Below are 13,417 nucleotides of genomic sequence, written 5' to 3' on the forward strand. Positions count from 1 at the left end.
TGCTCCTGCACACATCTCAGACACTCAGCCCAATTTTTACCATTTTCCTGGCTTCTTAGATAAGACATGGAATCACCTCCTGGCAGTTTAACCTTTGAAATGTGAACAGACAATAAACTAGACATGGCAAAGCTCTCCTTACCTAGTATCAAAAGCATGGCATAACCTTTCGTTGTGATATACCCAAAGTAAAGTATTATAGTTGGCATTTTTTATTTATTATAATTTATATATAAATGTATATGTTCCTGTGGATTGCAGTGGGAGCAATTCTGCTATCTGTCTTTGGTCATTGGGTTGGTTTTACACAAATGATGGGACTTTTTATTGGGAGCCTATAAAACACATTAGGTGAAATTATTTGCATCTTTCCAAAAGCTATATTTAGTGTTCATTGGATGCATTTACACAGGGAACAACTGGCTTTATCTGGCTCTTTTAACACAATTCAGTGGAGTGGTGTAATTCTAGTAGTATTCTGGAGTAACAAAATGTACATGTATTCACAGACTATGGCTAACTGTGCAACATTGTCAGCAGGGTGACTGAAGAGCCATTATGGATCATGATTGGACTAACCAGATAATGAAATGTATGCCTACTATCTCACCTGTTTCTCTCTCTCCCTCTCCCAGAACTGCACTGTCCACAATGACTCGACGATGGTGTGCTTCGCTCCATCTGTGGCTGAATCTGAGAAAAGCTTCTCTGACAGTGGAGACCGACCTGACGAGATTGGCTTCATCATGGACAATGTCCAGTCTGTGCTCATCGTCAATGAAACAGTGTTTAGTTACTACCCTGACCCCGTCTTTGAGCCCCTGAGCACCTCAGGAATTTTGGAGCTCAAACCTAGCTCCCCCCTCATACTCAAGGTATGGAGAACAACAGCAGATTGCAATTTATCAGATTAGGAAAACAGGAAAATATATGTATATTTTTATGAGTTTCAGATAATATCACCAATATGATATTTTAAGGGAGTTAAGAAATGACATTTTATGTGTCATCTGTCCATGTCAATTTATCCATGTCAGTCTTTAAGCTTTTCTTTTTTTTGTACTGAAAAAATCTAAAACATTTTGCCGCATCCACAACTTTACTCATAAAATCTCCCCTTTCGATGAGAAATGTGTATATGGAGTTCATTGTTTCTTAGTGTTTGAAAGACAACTTGGATAAAGGCTAAATGGCTTAATTATCTATTATTATTAACAATACCATAGAGTAATAATAAAGAATGTGTCTGTGTCTCCGGTTCATAAATAAAAAGAAAAACTACATCTGAAAACCTCTCTGAATTCCAACTCTTGAGAACCCCTCCTTGAGCTCGATATTGAAAATCCAAACATCCCTATGCAAGCTGCTTTGTTGTATGCACACCTCTGCTCCCTTCACCTGAGGCTGTCCGCGGGATCTCAAGCAATCTAAGCCTCTCACAAGAATGTTATCTTGTACTGTGATAAACTGCATGTTTTATTAAAACTCTCTTGTGGTTCCCGTTAGAAAGCTGAAGAGTTGTATTTTCTTCTTCTTGTTCTTAAAGGGCCGGAACCTAATTCCTTCAGCTCCTGGAAACTCCAGACTGAACTACACCGTGTTCATTGGAGAAACCCCGTGTGTGCTCACCCTGTCAGAGACGCAGCTTCTGTGCGAGTGGCCCAATCTCACCGGCCAGCACAAAGTCACTGTAAGTGTTCATCCCCTGCCTGTCCATACGTACCCTTTCTATGGACACATCTTTGTACATGTATCCATTTGGGAGAATCTTAGTGGTTGTGGTTCCTTTCTCAGCAATGTGTTTATTCTGCAAATGATGTAAGAGCTGGATGTGATCCACAAGCTTTCTATTTATAGAACAAAATGTTTGTTGGTAGTTTATTTTTTAGAAGTATTTGCCAATTATTTCTTACAGATTTTGAAATGCTGCTCTGATAAGACATTGTTGTGAATGAGTGGTCCAAGACTTCAGTGATTCAGACACCACGCAGTCACGGAGTCTGTATATGATGTACCTTTTTAGATCAGAAATTATTCTGGTCACTCTTCTGCTTGGTTTCCCAGTGAGGATTCACACTGCAGATAAAAGTTACAGTCTATATGAAGCTATGACATTATTTTTAGCAATAGTTTATTAATAATGGCCTTTCTTAACGTTGAATCTTGTTGAAACTGTTGAATCCTTTTTCTTTGGGGTTTATAGTAGAATTTATTAGGATTCAGAGCAAAAGTAATTAACTGTCATGTATGTGTATTATCTATCTGAAATAGTGTTTCAGTGTAATGAAAAATTAATTATTTTTTAAGTGCAGCTCTGTTACTGCAGAGGACTCCTATTCAAAATGTAAATAACCAGTTTAAACGTGAAAAATATTATTTAATCGATTAAAACATTAAATTGTGTTCTTGTGTTAAGTTATTAGAGGTATTCTCATAATGTGATTAGTAAAGAGCTGTTAATAGTATTCACCCACAGCTGCGGCTATTAAAATTAGAAAGATGTTTTCCATTACCAATCTTCCTAACAAACAGTGAGGCAAGAGCTAAGCACAGATGTTTGCTCTTTTGCTGTAAACTGACCTACATATCATTATATGAGTGTTGTAAAAAGTGTTGCATGTGGTCATATAAGGTTTAATATCCCTGAGAGCTTTCCTATCTGGCTGCAAATCAGTGCTGAAGGCTGTTTGTTTGGAGAGGTTTGGGGCCCTGTGTTTACTCTGTTTCCCAGGCAGATGTTTAGTGGCTGTTTGGTCTCCACTCTTTAGTTCTGGGAAAGTTGTGTTATTTGGGCTTGGTTGCAGTATGGATGCATATGAGCTTCGTTTGCAGGCAGGAACGCCAGCTCTCAATGTTCACTATCCCTCTTCTTGGCCCAACTTGACTGGACCAAACTTCTGCTTTATTAAAGACTCAGGAAAAGGAAGTCATTGTTCACAAGGAAAGTGTGACATCATCTTATCTGTAATGGTCAAGGGTCATGCAGTATGATAGCACCAGTCAGTTTTATTTTTGTTTATCACTACCAGTAATGGAAAACATTTGTGTTTGTGTGTGTAGACGTTTGATTAGGACGGACTGAAATTGCATTATTTTAGGAACCTGGATGACGTGCTCATTTTGTTTTCCAGATAAGTCTTAACTTATTTACTGCTAGTCAGTTTACATATCTGTGCATGTGGTATGTATATAATTAAAGGTTTATGGATACATTTTATATGTGTAACTCAGTGCTCACTCTCTTTCTGGGTCAGTCAGTGAAAAACTAAAACCCATGCACCCTCTGCAGAAAAATGGTATGTACCAAATCATGCAAGTGCAAATACAAATACTGACTGCCTGTTAAAATCTTGTATTTCTTACCCTCCCAGAAAAAGCATCAGATAATCGATCGACCTTAAATTTCACAAGCTTACCAGTAGAATACTTCAATAAATGTCTAACCGGTTAAGTGCAGTGCAACTCCAACCCAGTCTAGTCAGAATGTGACATGGTGGTTTGTCCTGTCTACCCAGATTAAAGTGGGAGGTTTCGAGTACTCTCCTGGGACCCTGCAGATCTACTCTGACAGCCTGCTGACGCTGCCCGCCATTATAGGTATCGGCGGAGGAGGAGGCCTGCTCCTCCTCATCATCATCATCGTCCTCATCGCCTACAAGCGCAAGTCCCGGGATGCTGACCGCACCCTCAAACGCCTGCAGCTGCAGATGGACAACCTGGAGTCACGGGTGGCCCTTGAATGCAAAGAAGGTAAAAGACCATCCATACCATCCAACTACAGACTTGCTTCCTATTCCAATCCACTCTCTCCCTACCAAACAATTGCAAATTCAAATGCCAAAACCTGCTGCTGGCTTTCTGTTGGACACAGATTTCTTCCTTCTGCCTAATGCAAACTCGCTGTTAAATCTGTACAGGCCAGCTTGGTCATGGCTGTAATCTTTTTCAATCTGGAATCCTGTGTCTGTTCATAAAGGACATTTTTAGATTCCAAGTCACTTCCATTACCAAAGTCTGATGTAGTTAGGTAAAATTCAAACGGATAGACCCTGATACTTACTGAGCATGTATTGGTCATTTTATACTTACACAATATTGATTACAACACAAAAAAACTTGCTAAAAAGAAAGGCTGTTTTTATATGCATGTAATTCAGTGATAAACATTTGATTGAATACCTATTTTCAAAACTAGAAGATAGATAGTTTTAAGTTTTGTATTCAAATCACCCTCTTGAAAAAAGAGAAGGCACATTTAAACGTGTGTGTGTGTATATATGTGTGTGTATGTGTATATATATATGTAAGTTTAAAAATAGCTGGCGCTACAATAGTTTTAGTAAATCTTAAATGCGGGGTGCCTTATCCCAGGGAGTTTATATATATCAATTATCCGGTCAAGGAAGGATGGACAGCAGCTCCCGTCTAAAAACAGTCCACATTCACCAATGTCTCAAATTATTTATTGTAGAAAGAGTGAACATCATGATGCTTACTTTTTCTCCAATAAATATTTTTTGAGACATCGGTGAATGTGGACTGTTTTTAGACGGGAGCTGCTGTCCATCCTTCCTTGACCGGATAATTGTTATATATAGTCGCTTAAATGAGTGAAACTGAAACAGGGGTGTTTGTGAGTTTATATGTCAGGATTATTCAACAAGTGGGCTGAATGCATGACAGCATGCCATGGATGTAATTGGCCATTATCACAGTGTTGTTGTCCAAAAGTCATGCCCTTGATAACCAGAGTTTCTCACAAGCAAGAGCTGTATCCCTCAGCAATAAAATATAAACAAACAAAGAAATAAAATAGATGCATCTGATATAATCGTAGCAATTTTTTTTTAAGAAGCAGTATAAATTAAAAGGTGGTGAGCATTTTTTCTTTCTCCATCTCCAATTGTCCATTTGTTGAGAGAAAAATATTAAATGTTAGCCCTAATTAGTTAGCCCCAGGTTTTCCCTTCATTTTGTTCCACTTTTCACGTAATTATTAAAAGTAACAAATGTGTTAAGGAAATTCAAACCTTTACATTTACAGCATACATTCTACCCATTGTTAAGAATACTACATATATAGCTCTGGAAAAAATTAAGAGACCACTGCAAATTTTTCTTAAATCAGCATATCTACATAGTAAAACCAGATAAACTGATTATTTTGCAGTGGTCTCTTAATTTTTTCTAGAGCTGTATTATAGTGCCTGGACCCTCAGACCCTCTTTAACCTCCAATATCATTAATTAATTTTGTGGAGGTTAACTGGAACCAGTGGTTGTTACACTACTTTCTGTGGCAGCTTACTCTGTAGGGTTTAGGTCCAGTTTGAGTGTCTGAACTTTTGCTTAAATTATAACTCTTTGCTGGGAGTAGTTTTCTTGGAGATGTTTTTCCAGAATTGCAGACTAGAACTTATCCTAATACTGCAGTTTTCTTTTTTCTATACTTTTAATGATATGAGCCACTTAAGTTAATACAATTTACCATGCTTTTTCCATCAGTTATAAAATAATTATCTTTAGAAATCATAATTCTCAAGTGGGCAGTGAAATGAAATTGCTCAAAAAGGCTAGAATCCTGTACAGCTGTAATTTCTAGTGGTATTAAATGAAAAGTAAATTATAGCCTACTGGTATTTTGTGCCATCAGGGGGATTTAATGTACATATTCAGGCCATTTTCAGCCAACCTTCTCAAAAACAGTCTCATTTCTTTCTCTAATTAATATCAAATGGAAGCACATTTCACCCTTTATGTATTGCTTGAATACGAGCAACATACACATCTGAATCAGTCAAGTGAAGCGTAGATTTGATCGTCAAAGTATAGAGTGCATTTATCAAGACCCGACTCTTTCTGTTGGCTGCACCTTTTGTGCAGATGGGCCAAGTTTATTAAATTTGTGTGGGACACAATGTATGAGAGAATTCATTGATGAAAGCAATTTAATACTAGCCTCCTGGGCAGCTAATAAAGCTATCCCTCTGATCCATGTGAGGTGATTAAATAGTTGGTTGGACACTTACACTGACATGTATCATTGACCCAAGCTTTTATTAACCCACCTGGTCAACATCTACGATGACATTATTGCGTCCTTTAACAGGGTTGTTTCCTTTTATCTGCACACAGCAACAAGAAGAGTGGGAAAGGTAATAGGAGGACTGCAGTGTAGCTTTCCGGATGTCTTATTATGAAGCATTGCTAACATGCGAAACAAAGTACTAATTAAGCAGACCATAAAAGTTTACCTGCTCCCCCACCTCCTTTGGAAAACTGCTTTGTTTTACTAGTTCATTATAAAGTGAACAAGCAAGTGCAAAACAATGGGGGCAAAATGGGAGGGTGGGGGGTTCTTAAAGTACCAACAGGGGAGACATGGGGAAGGCTTAAAACACTAGAAGTCATTGAGGCATGTTTCATATTCTCTTGAGGAAGTCATTTGAGAGCTTTGTTTTCTGAAAACAGAAGCAAGATTTAATGACACATGCACAACAAGGTCCATTAGATGCTGTAGCAGGAAGCAGCAAGATTCAATCTGTAGTTACAGTATTAGTGCTTCGATTTGCAAAGACCTGCCCCCCTTTCTTCATTAAGCTTCTGTGATTCTGTGAGTTACATTGGAAGAAATTAATTGAAACCAATGGTTCCATTATTTTCTGCTGCAGCTGAATCTGTAGAGCTTGGGTTCAGTGAATGTGGATTAAACTAGAGAATGTATATTGGATGTAGTGTGTTCATTGAATTTGTTTCAAAACATTTTGTAGGTAAAAACAAATAACAGTTTGAGTAAACTACTGCTCTCTCTCTCTTCCCCTTGCTACAGGCACTAAATTAATTTAAAATTAAACTTAACTTGAGAGGAAATTTGTGATACATTTAGTGCAATCTGAATTCTATTAGGGAGAATGAAGTGACCTTGGTTTGTGCTATTTGGTGTAGTTAAGGCAATTTTACAGCAAAATAGTGAGCAAAAAATATGTATCCATACTTGCTATCGAGATATATAAAATATTATTATGTATTATTTATTAGCTGTCCTGTGATGTAGACTAGGTTCACATGTTTAAATACACGTCTTTATCAGACAAATGTCCTTCTTTGGAAATTAATAGAAAATATGCTGTAAACTTTTCAGTATAAAGATGATGTGATGTCAGAATACAGTTTTTATTTCAAACGGTTCCAGAGTTCTGAGTCTGTTTGTGTGTTTAATTTTAATTATGTATTATTTTTTGCATATTTATAATGTGGTAATCATGACACAAACAACCAAATATATACATGTGCATAATTTCATATCTGTCAATCTTAAATTTAAATGAGCGGTCAAGATGAAGGAAAAGAACTCTGCACATTGTGAAGACATAAATAAATTGTCAGTAGCACTATGCTTTGCTTTAGTTCCAGTTTTAGACCAGTCATCATGTCTTCAATATTCAACATAGGAATACACTTTCTAGCTATTAGAAGATTACCTCTTAAAAGTCTGTTCATTTCAGTACATTAGTGGCATCTCCAAAGATGAATTTGACTATATGATATGTTTTTTTCACCAAATTGTTTCAAATGAGAGCACAATTAGGCACAATGTCCCTGTGGCCCAGTTTTATTTTTATACTTATTACACAGTTATTACTTTTGGAATTAATGCAATGTGAGGAGTAACAAGAATAATTGTATATGGTCTCTTGTGATTATTTAAACATATTAAACATTGGTTCATTCTGACAAGTACTAATCCATAGGTTTTAAACACACTTAGTAGTTTTTGTTGTTGTTTTAGTTTTTCCCTCCTACACATTCTGTCACATAAGGATCTTTCAGTGTGTATTTTTACCTTGAAACCCCAATTTACCATCTTTGGATTTAATTATTCTTTTACTCCCTTTCAATTATCTTCGATACCTGATTAAAAATAAATTAACTTGCTACTCACCATGCAATGTGTGTTTTTTAGCCATTTCCTTGAAAATTAATGAGCTGAAATTCAATCGAGACCCTTCCGCCTCCTCCTTTTTCATGTATCAATTCATGTTGACAGCGCTTAAATTAATTTGAACCAGGTGCCACTAAGCATCTGGTATCTCCCACTGATTTCCTAAAATCAGAAAAGCAGCTCCCACTGTCTGTCCAGTTAAGCAAGGCCTTTATAGTTTTTGTCCCCCTCTCTCTCACTGAACATCAGGTAGGGAGTAGATTTTGACGTTAAATCAATTTCTTAATTATTTTTTTTAAACGTATATATGGAATCAAGGTGAGGGGTATCTTGTTAATTTGAATATTCTCTTAATTTAACTCTTTCAATAAACAACCTATTTTTTTCAACCCAAGCATTACATGTAAACATATGTAATTATTTTCATTGACTGGCAGTTAGCCTTATACTTACTTTCAGTCTGTACACTACATGCATATTTCTCCTAATTGAATGTTGTTTTTTGTGTACATTTTTTGTATCTAGTTTCTTCACACTATATTTTATCACTTTGTATGACACCTTATTACATTTTTTCCATTAAAGTGTCATTGTTTTAGGATAATTGAGTAAGACGAGTGATATCTGTATGTTTGGCTTTTATCCTGATCTCACTGAACCCCCCCTTTTTATAATTTGTTATTAACGCCCTTTAATCTTGCAGCATTCGCGGAACTGCAGACCGATATTCATGAGCTGACCAATGACCTGGATGGGGCTGGGATTCCCTTCCTTGATTACCGCACATACGCCATGAGAGTCCTATTCCCAGGCATAGAAGACCATCCTGTGCTGAAGGAGATGGAGGTATGTGTCGAGCAGTATGAATACGCCCCTCAGAATGGAAATGCAGGGCTCTCATTTTATAAGAATGGCTGATATCTGAATCAGCTGCATAGTAATTAACATCACTGAGACAAAATCATTCCTACACTAACCATACTAAAATACGCTTATGAGAATCGTTTTGGGGCAAACAGACTATATGTAATACAATACTCAGTCAAGTGTAATAAGCCAATGAGGCTGTTTTGAATTTGAATTTGATCACATCGCACGTTATTAGGCATGTAGAGCACATAAAGAATAATCGCAGACTAAAAAGAAAACAAGGCGTGCTGTTTACGAGTGAGTTGACATGGCAGGGAAAAGAGAGATGCTGTCAGCAAATAAGAAAGCACCACCTTTTGCAGTCTCGTTTGTGTATTTGCATCTTTACCTTTGATGATGTATAGATCTACTCACACTATGGGTAACTGCATAATACTGTACTGTATAACTAATTGCTTTGATATAAAAGCACTAGCTATGGATATTGGTAACCATGCAATATTGCTCAGCTGGAATGTAGGTGTGGTTTAATTCCATGCTGAAATGTGAATTGAATAATACATTGTATTTTGCCTGTAAGATTCCTTATAGGAATCGAAGCATCGGGACAAATGTGATTCTAAAAAATGCAAAGTACTGTACTTGCATGTGGTATTCCCTGGATGCACTCAAGTATTTGATCCCCTGCTGATTTTGTATGTTTGCCCACTGACAAAAAAATGATCAGTCTATAATTTTAATGGTAGGTGTATTTTAGCAGTGAGAGACAGAATAACAACAAATCCAGAAAAACACATTTCAAAAAAGTTATAAATTGATTTGCATGTTAATGAGGGAAATAAGTAGTTGACCCCTTCGACTTAGTACTTGGTGGCAAAACCCTTGTTGGCAATCACAGAGGTCAGACATTTCTTGTAGTTGGCCACCAGGTTTGCACACATCTCTGGAGGGATTTTGTCCCACTCCTCTTTGCAGATCCTCTCCAAGTCATTAAGGTTTAGGGGCTGACGTTTGGCAATTCAAACAGTTATTTTGTGTTTCTTCCATTTGCGAATAATCGCACCAACTGTTGTCACCTTCTCACCAAGCTGCTTGGCGATGCTCTTGTAGCCCATTCCAGCCTTGTGTAGGTCTACAATCTTGTCCCTGTCATCCTTAGACAGCTCTTTGGTCTTGGCCATGGTGGAGAGTTTGGAATCTGATTGATTGATTGATTGCTTCTGTGGACAGGTGTCTTTTATACAGGTAACGAGCTGAGATTAGGAGCACTCCCTTTAAGAGAGTGCTCCTAATCTCAGCTCATTACCTGTATAAAAGACACCTGGGAGCCAGAAATCTTGCTGATTGATAGGGGATCAAATACTTATATCCCTCATTAACATGCAAATAAAATTATAACTTTTTTGAAATGCGTTTTTCTGGATTTTTTTGTTATTCTCTCTCACTGTTAAAATACACTTACCATTAAAATTATAGACTGATCATTTCTTTGTCAGTGTGCAAATGTACAAAATCAGCAGGGGATCAAATACTTTTTTCCTTCACTGTATATATTTGCTGCTACAATTTCTATCACTTGGCAATGAACCTTCTCATCTAATCAGGCCCTTGATCATTTGAGATGCTACTTATTGCAAAGCATTGTCATTTTCCCTTGAGCAAAAAATATCTTGTAACCCTGAGGTCTTGTAATGTAATTAATATATAGAAAAATGATGGGGTTATCAGGTTATAGAAATATATGAGCACAATAATAAGGATAATTTCCTCACTCAAGGACTAGGAGTAAAACTGAAAGGTTAGGAGAACTATTTAAGAAGAGGCTATCTATAGTCACTTAATTAATTAAGAGATGCTGGCACTTACCTGTTTTGTGCCAGCTTTAATTTAAGATTGACATGTAATGAAGTGTACTAAGGCTTGTGTGATTCTATAGGAGGATTGTAATCTGGAGATTCCCTTGTATTTAAAAGGGGTGTATTGGGGGAGGTAGTGACAGCTTTATCCAAGCTGTAAACTTGTTATTTCTTCTGCTTTTTTTTAACGAGGAAAAGACTGCCTTCTTTTTTTACCCCCAGCTGGTTAATGTATTTTGATCTGTTTTCTGCTTAAAGCTAGCAGGGGAGTTCTCAAATTGATCAGGAAAATAGCTTCCTACTCAATTAAAACTGACAGGTGCCAGTTCTCAGAACCAACAAGGCATGCTGAGGAATGCTGTCCCCAGATTGCGCTCACCGTGCCAGAGCCATTTCCTGTCCCCTCTTGGGTTGAGCACTCGCGCAAAGGCAGCCATTCACCAAGGGCTGCCCTGGGACCTCGGCAGGCTGGGTCAGTGCAGCCAGGGCACTCGCTAGCTTTTCACACTCGCCTGAACTGTTTAACGGGGAGCCCGATTTGACAACTGTAAATGATTTATGATTTTTCACTAGCTAGGTATCACAGATGGACATTTGCAATGGGAGCTGGGGGAGGAATAGGGAGTCAACCCATTCCATTGATTGTAATATGAAAGCATTCTTTATAAGAAAGAAAAGCACCTGTGCAATCTCAACTCAACAAGTTGGAAGTATCTGACAAAAATCTTTGAAATATTACTAATTTTCCTCAGGCAATCTATGTATATGTGTGTTTGTGTGTGTGTATATAAATATATATATATCAAAATCCTTTCCTGCAATATTAACTCTTTCCTTTCTGTATGACCTGGAAGCACATTGCTCTGCTCAGTAAGCAAGCTTAAACTGTCTATTGCTTGTCCACTGACCACACTTGAGTGCAAATATTTCCTGCTAGACATCAATATTTTAAAGGATGATAAAACAGACAGCATCACAGTTTCATTTTGGATAATAAGAATGATGAAGTGGTGTCCTGTGGGATTTTTTTTTGCTTTTGCTTAATTAGAAAGCAGACAGGTTTAGCTGATTATATAGTTTGCCTGAATTGATGAGGCATATGTACTGTAAGGCTTGACATAGTTGTAATTTTTTTGTTCAGAAAATGAGAGAGGACTAAACAACAAATCAGTTTTGCTGTGATTATTATTGGTAGCAATAGACCTGGGGTAGTGACATTATATAATGCTACTTTTTGAAGTGAATTACAGAAATACTGACTGACAACTGCAAAAATAGGAAACCATCTTCGGGCTTCAAATAAACTGCTTTTGTTGAGAAATTGCTATTCACTGATTTAAGAGTGATCAACTCGTCAAACTAAGCTAGTCTTTGTGTATGTTTTTGTCCTTAAAAGTCCCTTGTCTCCTGAAAGTTGTTGTTCCTCTGCAATCTAGGTGCAGGCCAATGTTGAGAAGGCACTGAACTTGTTTGGGCAGCTGTTAAACAAGAAGCACTTCCTGTTGACCTTCATTCGCACACTAGAGGCCCAGCGCAGCTTCTCTATGCGTGACCGGGGCAACGTGGCCTCGCTCATTATGACCGCCCTGCAGGGAGAGATGGAGTATGCCACCGGTGTCCTCAAGCAGCTACTCTCTGACCTGATAGAGAAAAACCTGGAGAGCAAAAACCACCCCAAACTGCTGCTCAGGAGGTAAGCCTGATTTTGCATAATGTGGTATGCCTAAACAGTTGCTTAACCAACCCCCTTCCAGTTCGGTACAGTCATGTCTGTATTCCAAAAGGGCAATTGTGTATTGTATGCATTTAGACCCCTGATTCGATAGAAGGTCATAGCCACCCCTTTGAGTGCCCAATCTGAACGGTCCCAAATGAGTATGAAAACCCACGTTACCAAAGAATGGTCCCCAGGTGTGGGGGAGGAGGCTGGTTAATGCACTCTAGAGGTCTCAGTGGAGGGTGGGTACCATAATATGCTTCTATATTAAAGTCCTATTACACCCAAGTTACTCCTTTGTAATAAACTAGTTATTATCTTACCGAAATGACAGACAAGTAAAACACATTGCAATACAAATACATCCCAGTTAAATGTCTTTGATTCCTTTTGATGCTTATTTGGTTACATCTTTCCTATGATATGCGTTTAAATAATGGGGATTTTTCATGTTTGAATTTCTCACAAATGTGACATCTATTCTTTTCACAAAAGTCCTTCCACAAGTAGATATAATATGTAATCTTTTATTTACTGTTGAACATAGACTTCCTTATTCGTATCCATCAGAAAAGCTTAAAAAAAAAAAAGTCAAAATACAATTCCAATATCAGCACAATATTTGCTGTAGAAATTGTTTTGTAATGGGTATTAAAAAATGTGTACATTTGTTCAGGACATTTGAAGTGGGGAGAGATGCACAGTTTTCCAAGTGTTTAAGATCTTTTTTTTCATCATCATCATTATCATCATTTGTTTCTAGATGATATTTTGCCAGAGAGCTTAAAAAGAGCAGTGGATTTCAGAAAGAAGTGTTATTTTTATTTAACCAGCCTGGTTGTTTTTTTTTGTACAAAAAAAAAAGCATAGTCTTCTTGTAAAGTAAAGATAAAGGAAGTATGACTCTTCCGAGTTCATCTCAGAAGCCCATTTCACTGTCATTAGGAATACTGTTGCTGTCACATGAAGTTACACTCATGAACACACACAAGCTTTCTTAGTTTAAAGACAAGTTTGTTGGAGAAGGGGGGAA

The 13,417-nt window shown here is 37.5% G+C and overlaps 1 protein-coding gene across 1 annotated transcript in view; it reads left to right on the plus strand.

Annotated features, from left to right (window-relative positions):
- Positions 1-13,417, plus strand: part of plxna1a (plexin A1a) — a 311,729-nt gene that overhangs the window by 267,928 nt on the left and 30,384 nt on the right. Inside the window, exons 18-22 of the mRNA XM_066698365.1 lie at positions 636-875; positions 1,547-1,690; positions 3,516-3,750; positions 8,645-8,787; positions 12,104-12,360. Of these exons, the coding sequence (XP_066554462.1) occupies positions 636-875; positions 1,547-1,690; positions 3,516-3,750; positions 8,645-8,787; positions 12,104-12,360 (1,019 nt within the window). The remainder of the gene's footprint in view (positions 1-635; positions 876-1,546; positions 1,691-3,515; positions 3,751-8,644; positions 8,788-12,103; positions 12,361-13,417) is intronic.

This window comes from Amia ocellicauda, chromosome 3 (assembly GCF_036373705.1).
Source record: "Amia ocellicauda isolate fAmiCal2 chromosome 3, fAmiCal2.hap1, whole genome shotgun sequence".
In the NCBI taxonomy this organism is placed as follows: domain Eukaryota; kingdom Metazoa; phylum Chordata; class Actinopteri; order Amiiformes; family Amiidae; genus Amia; species Amia ocellicauda.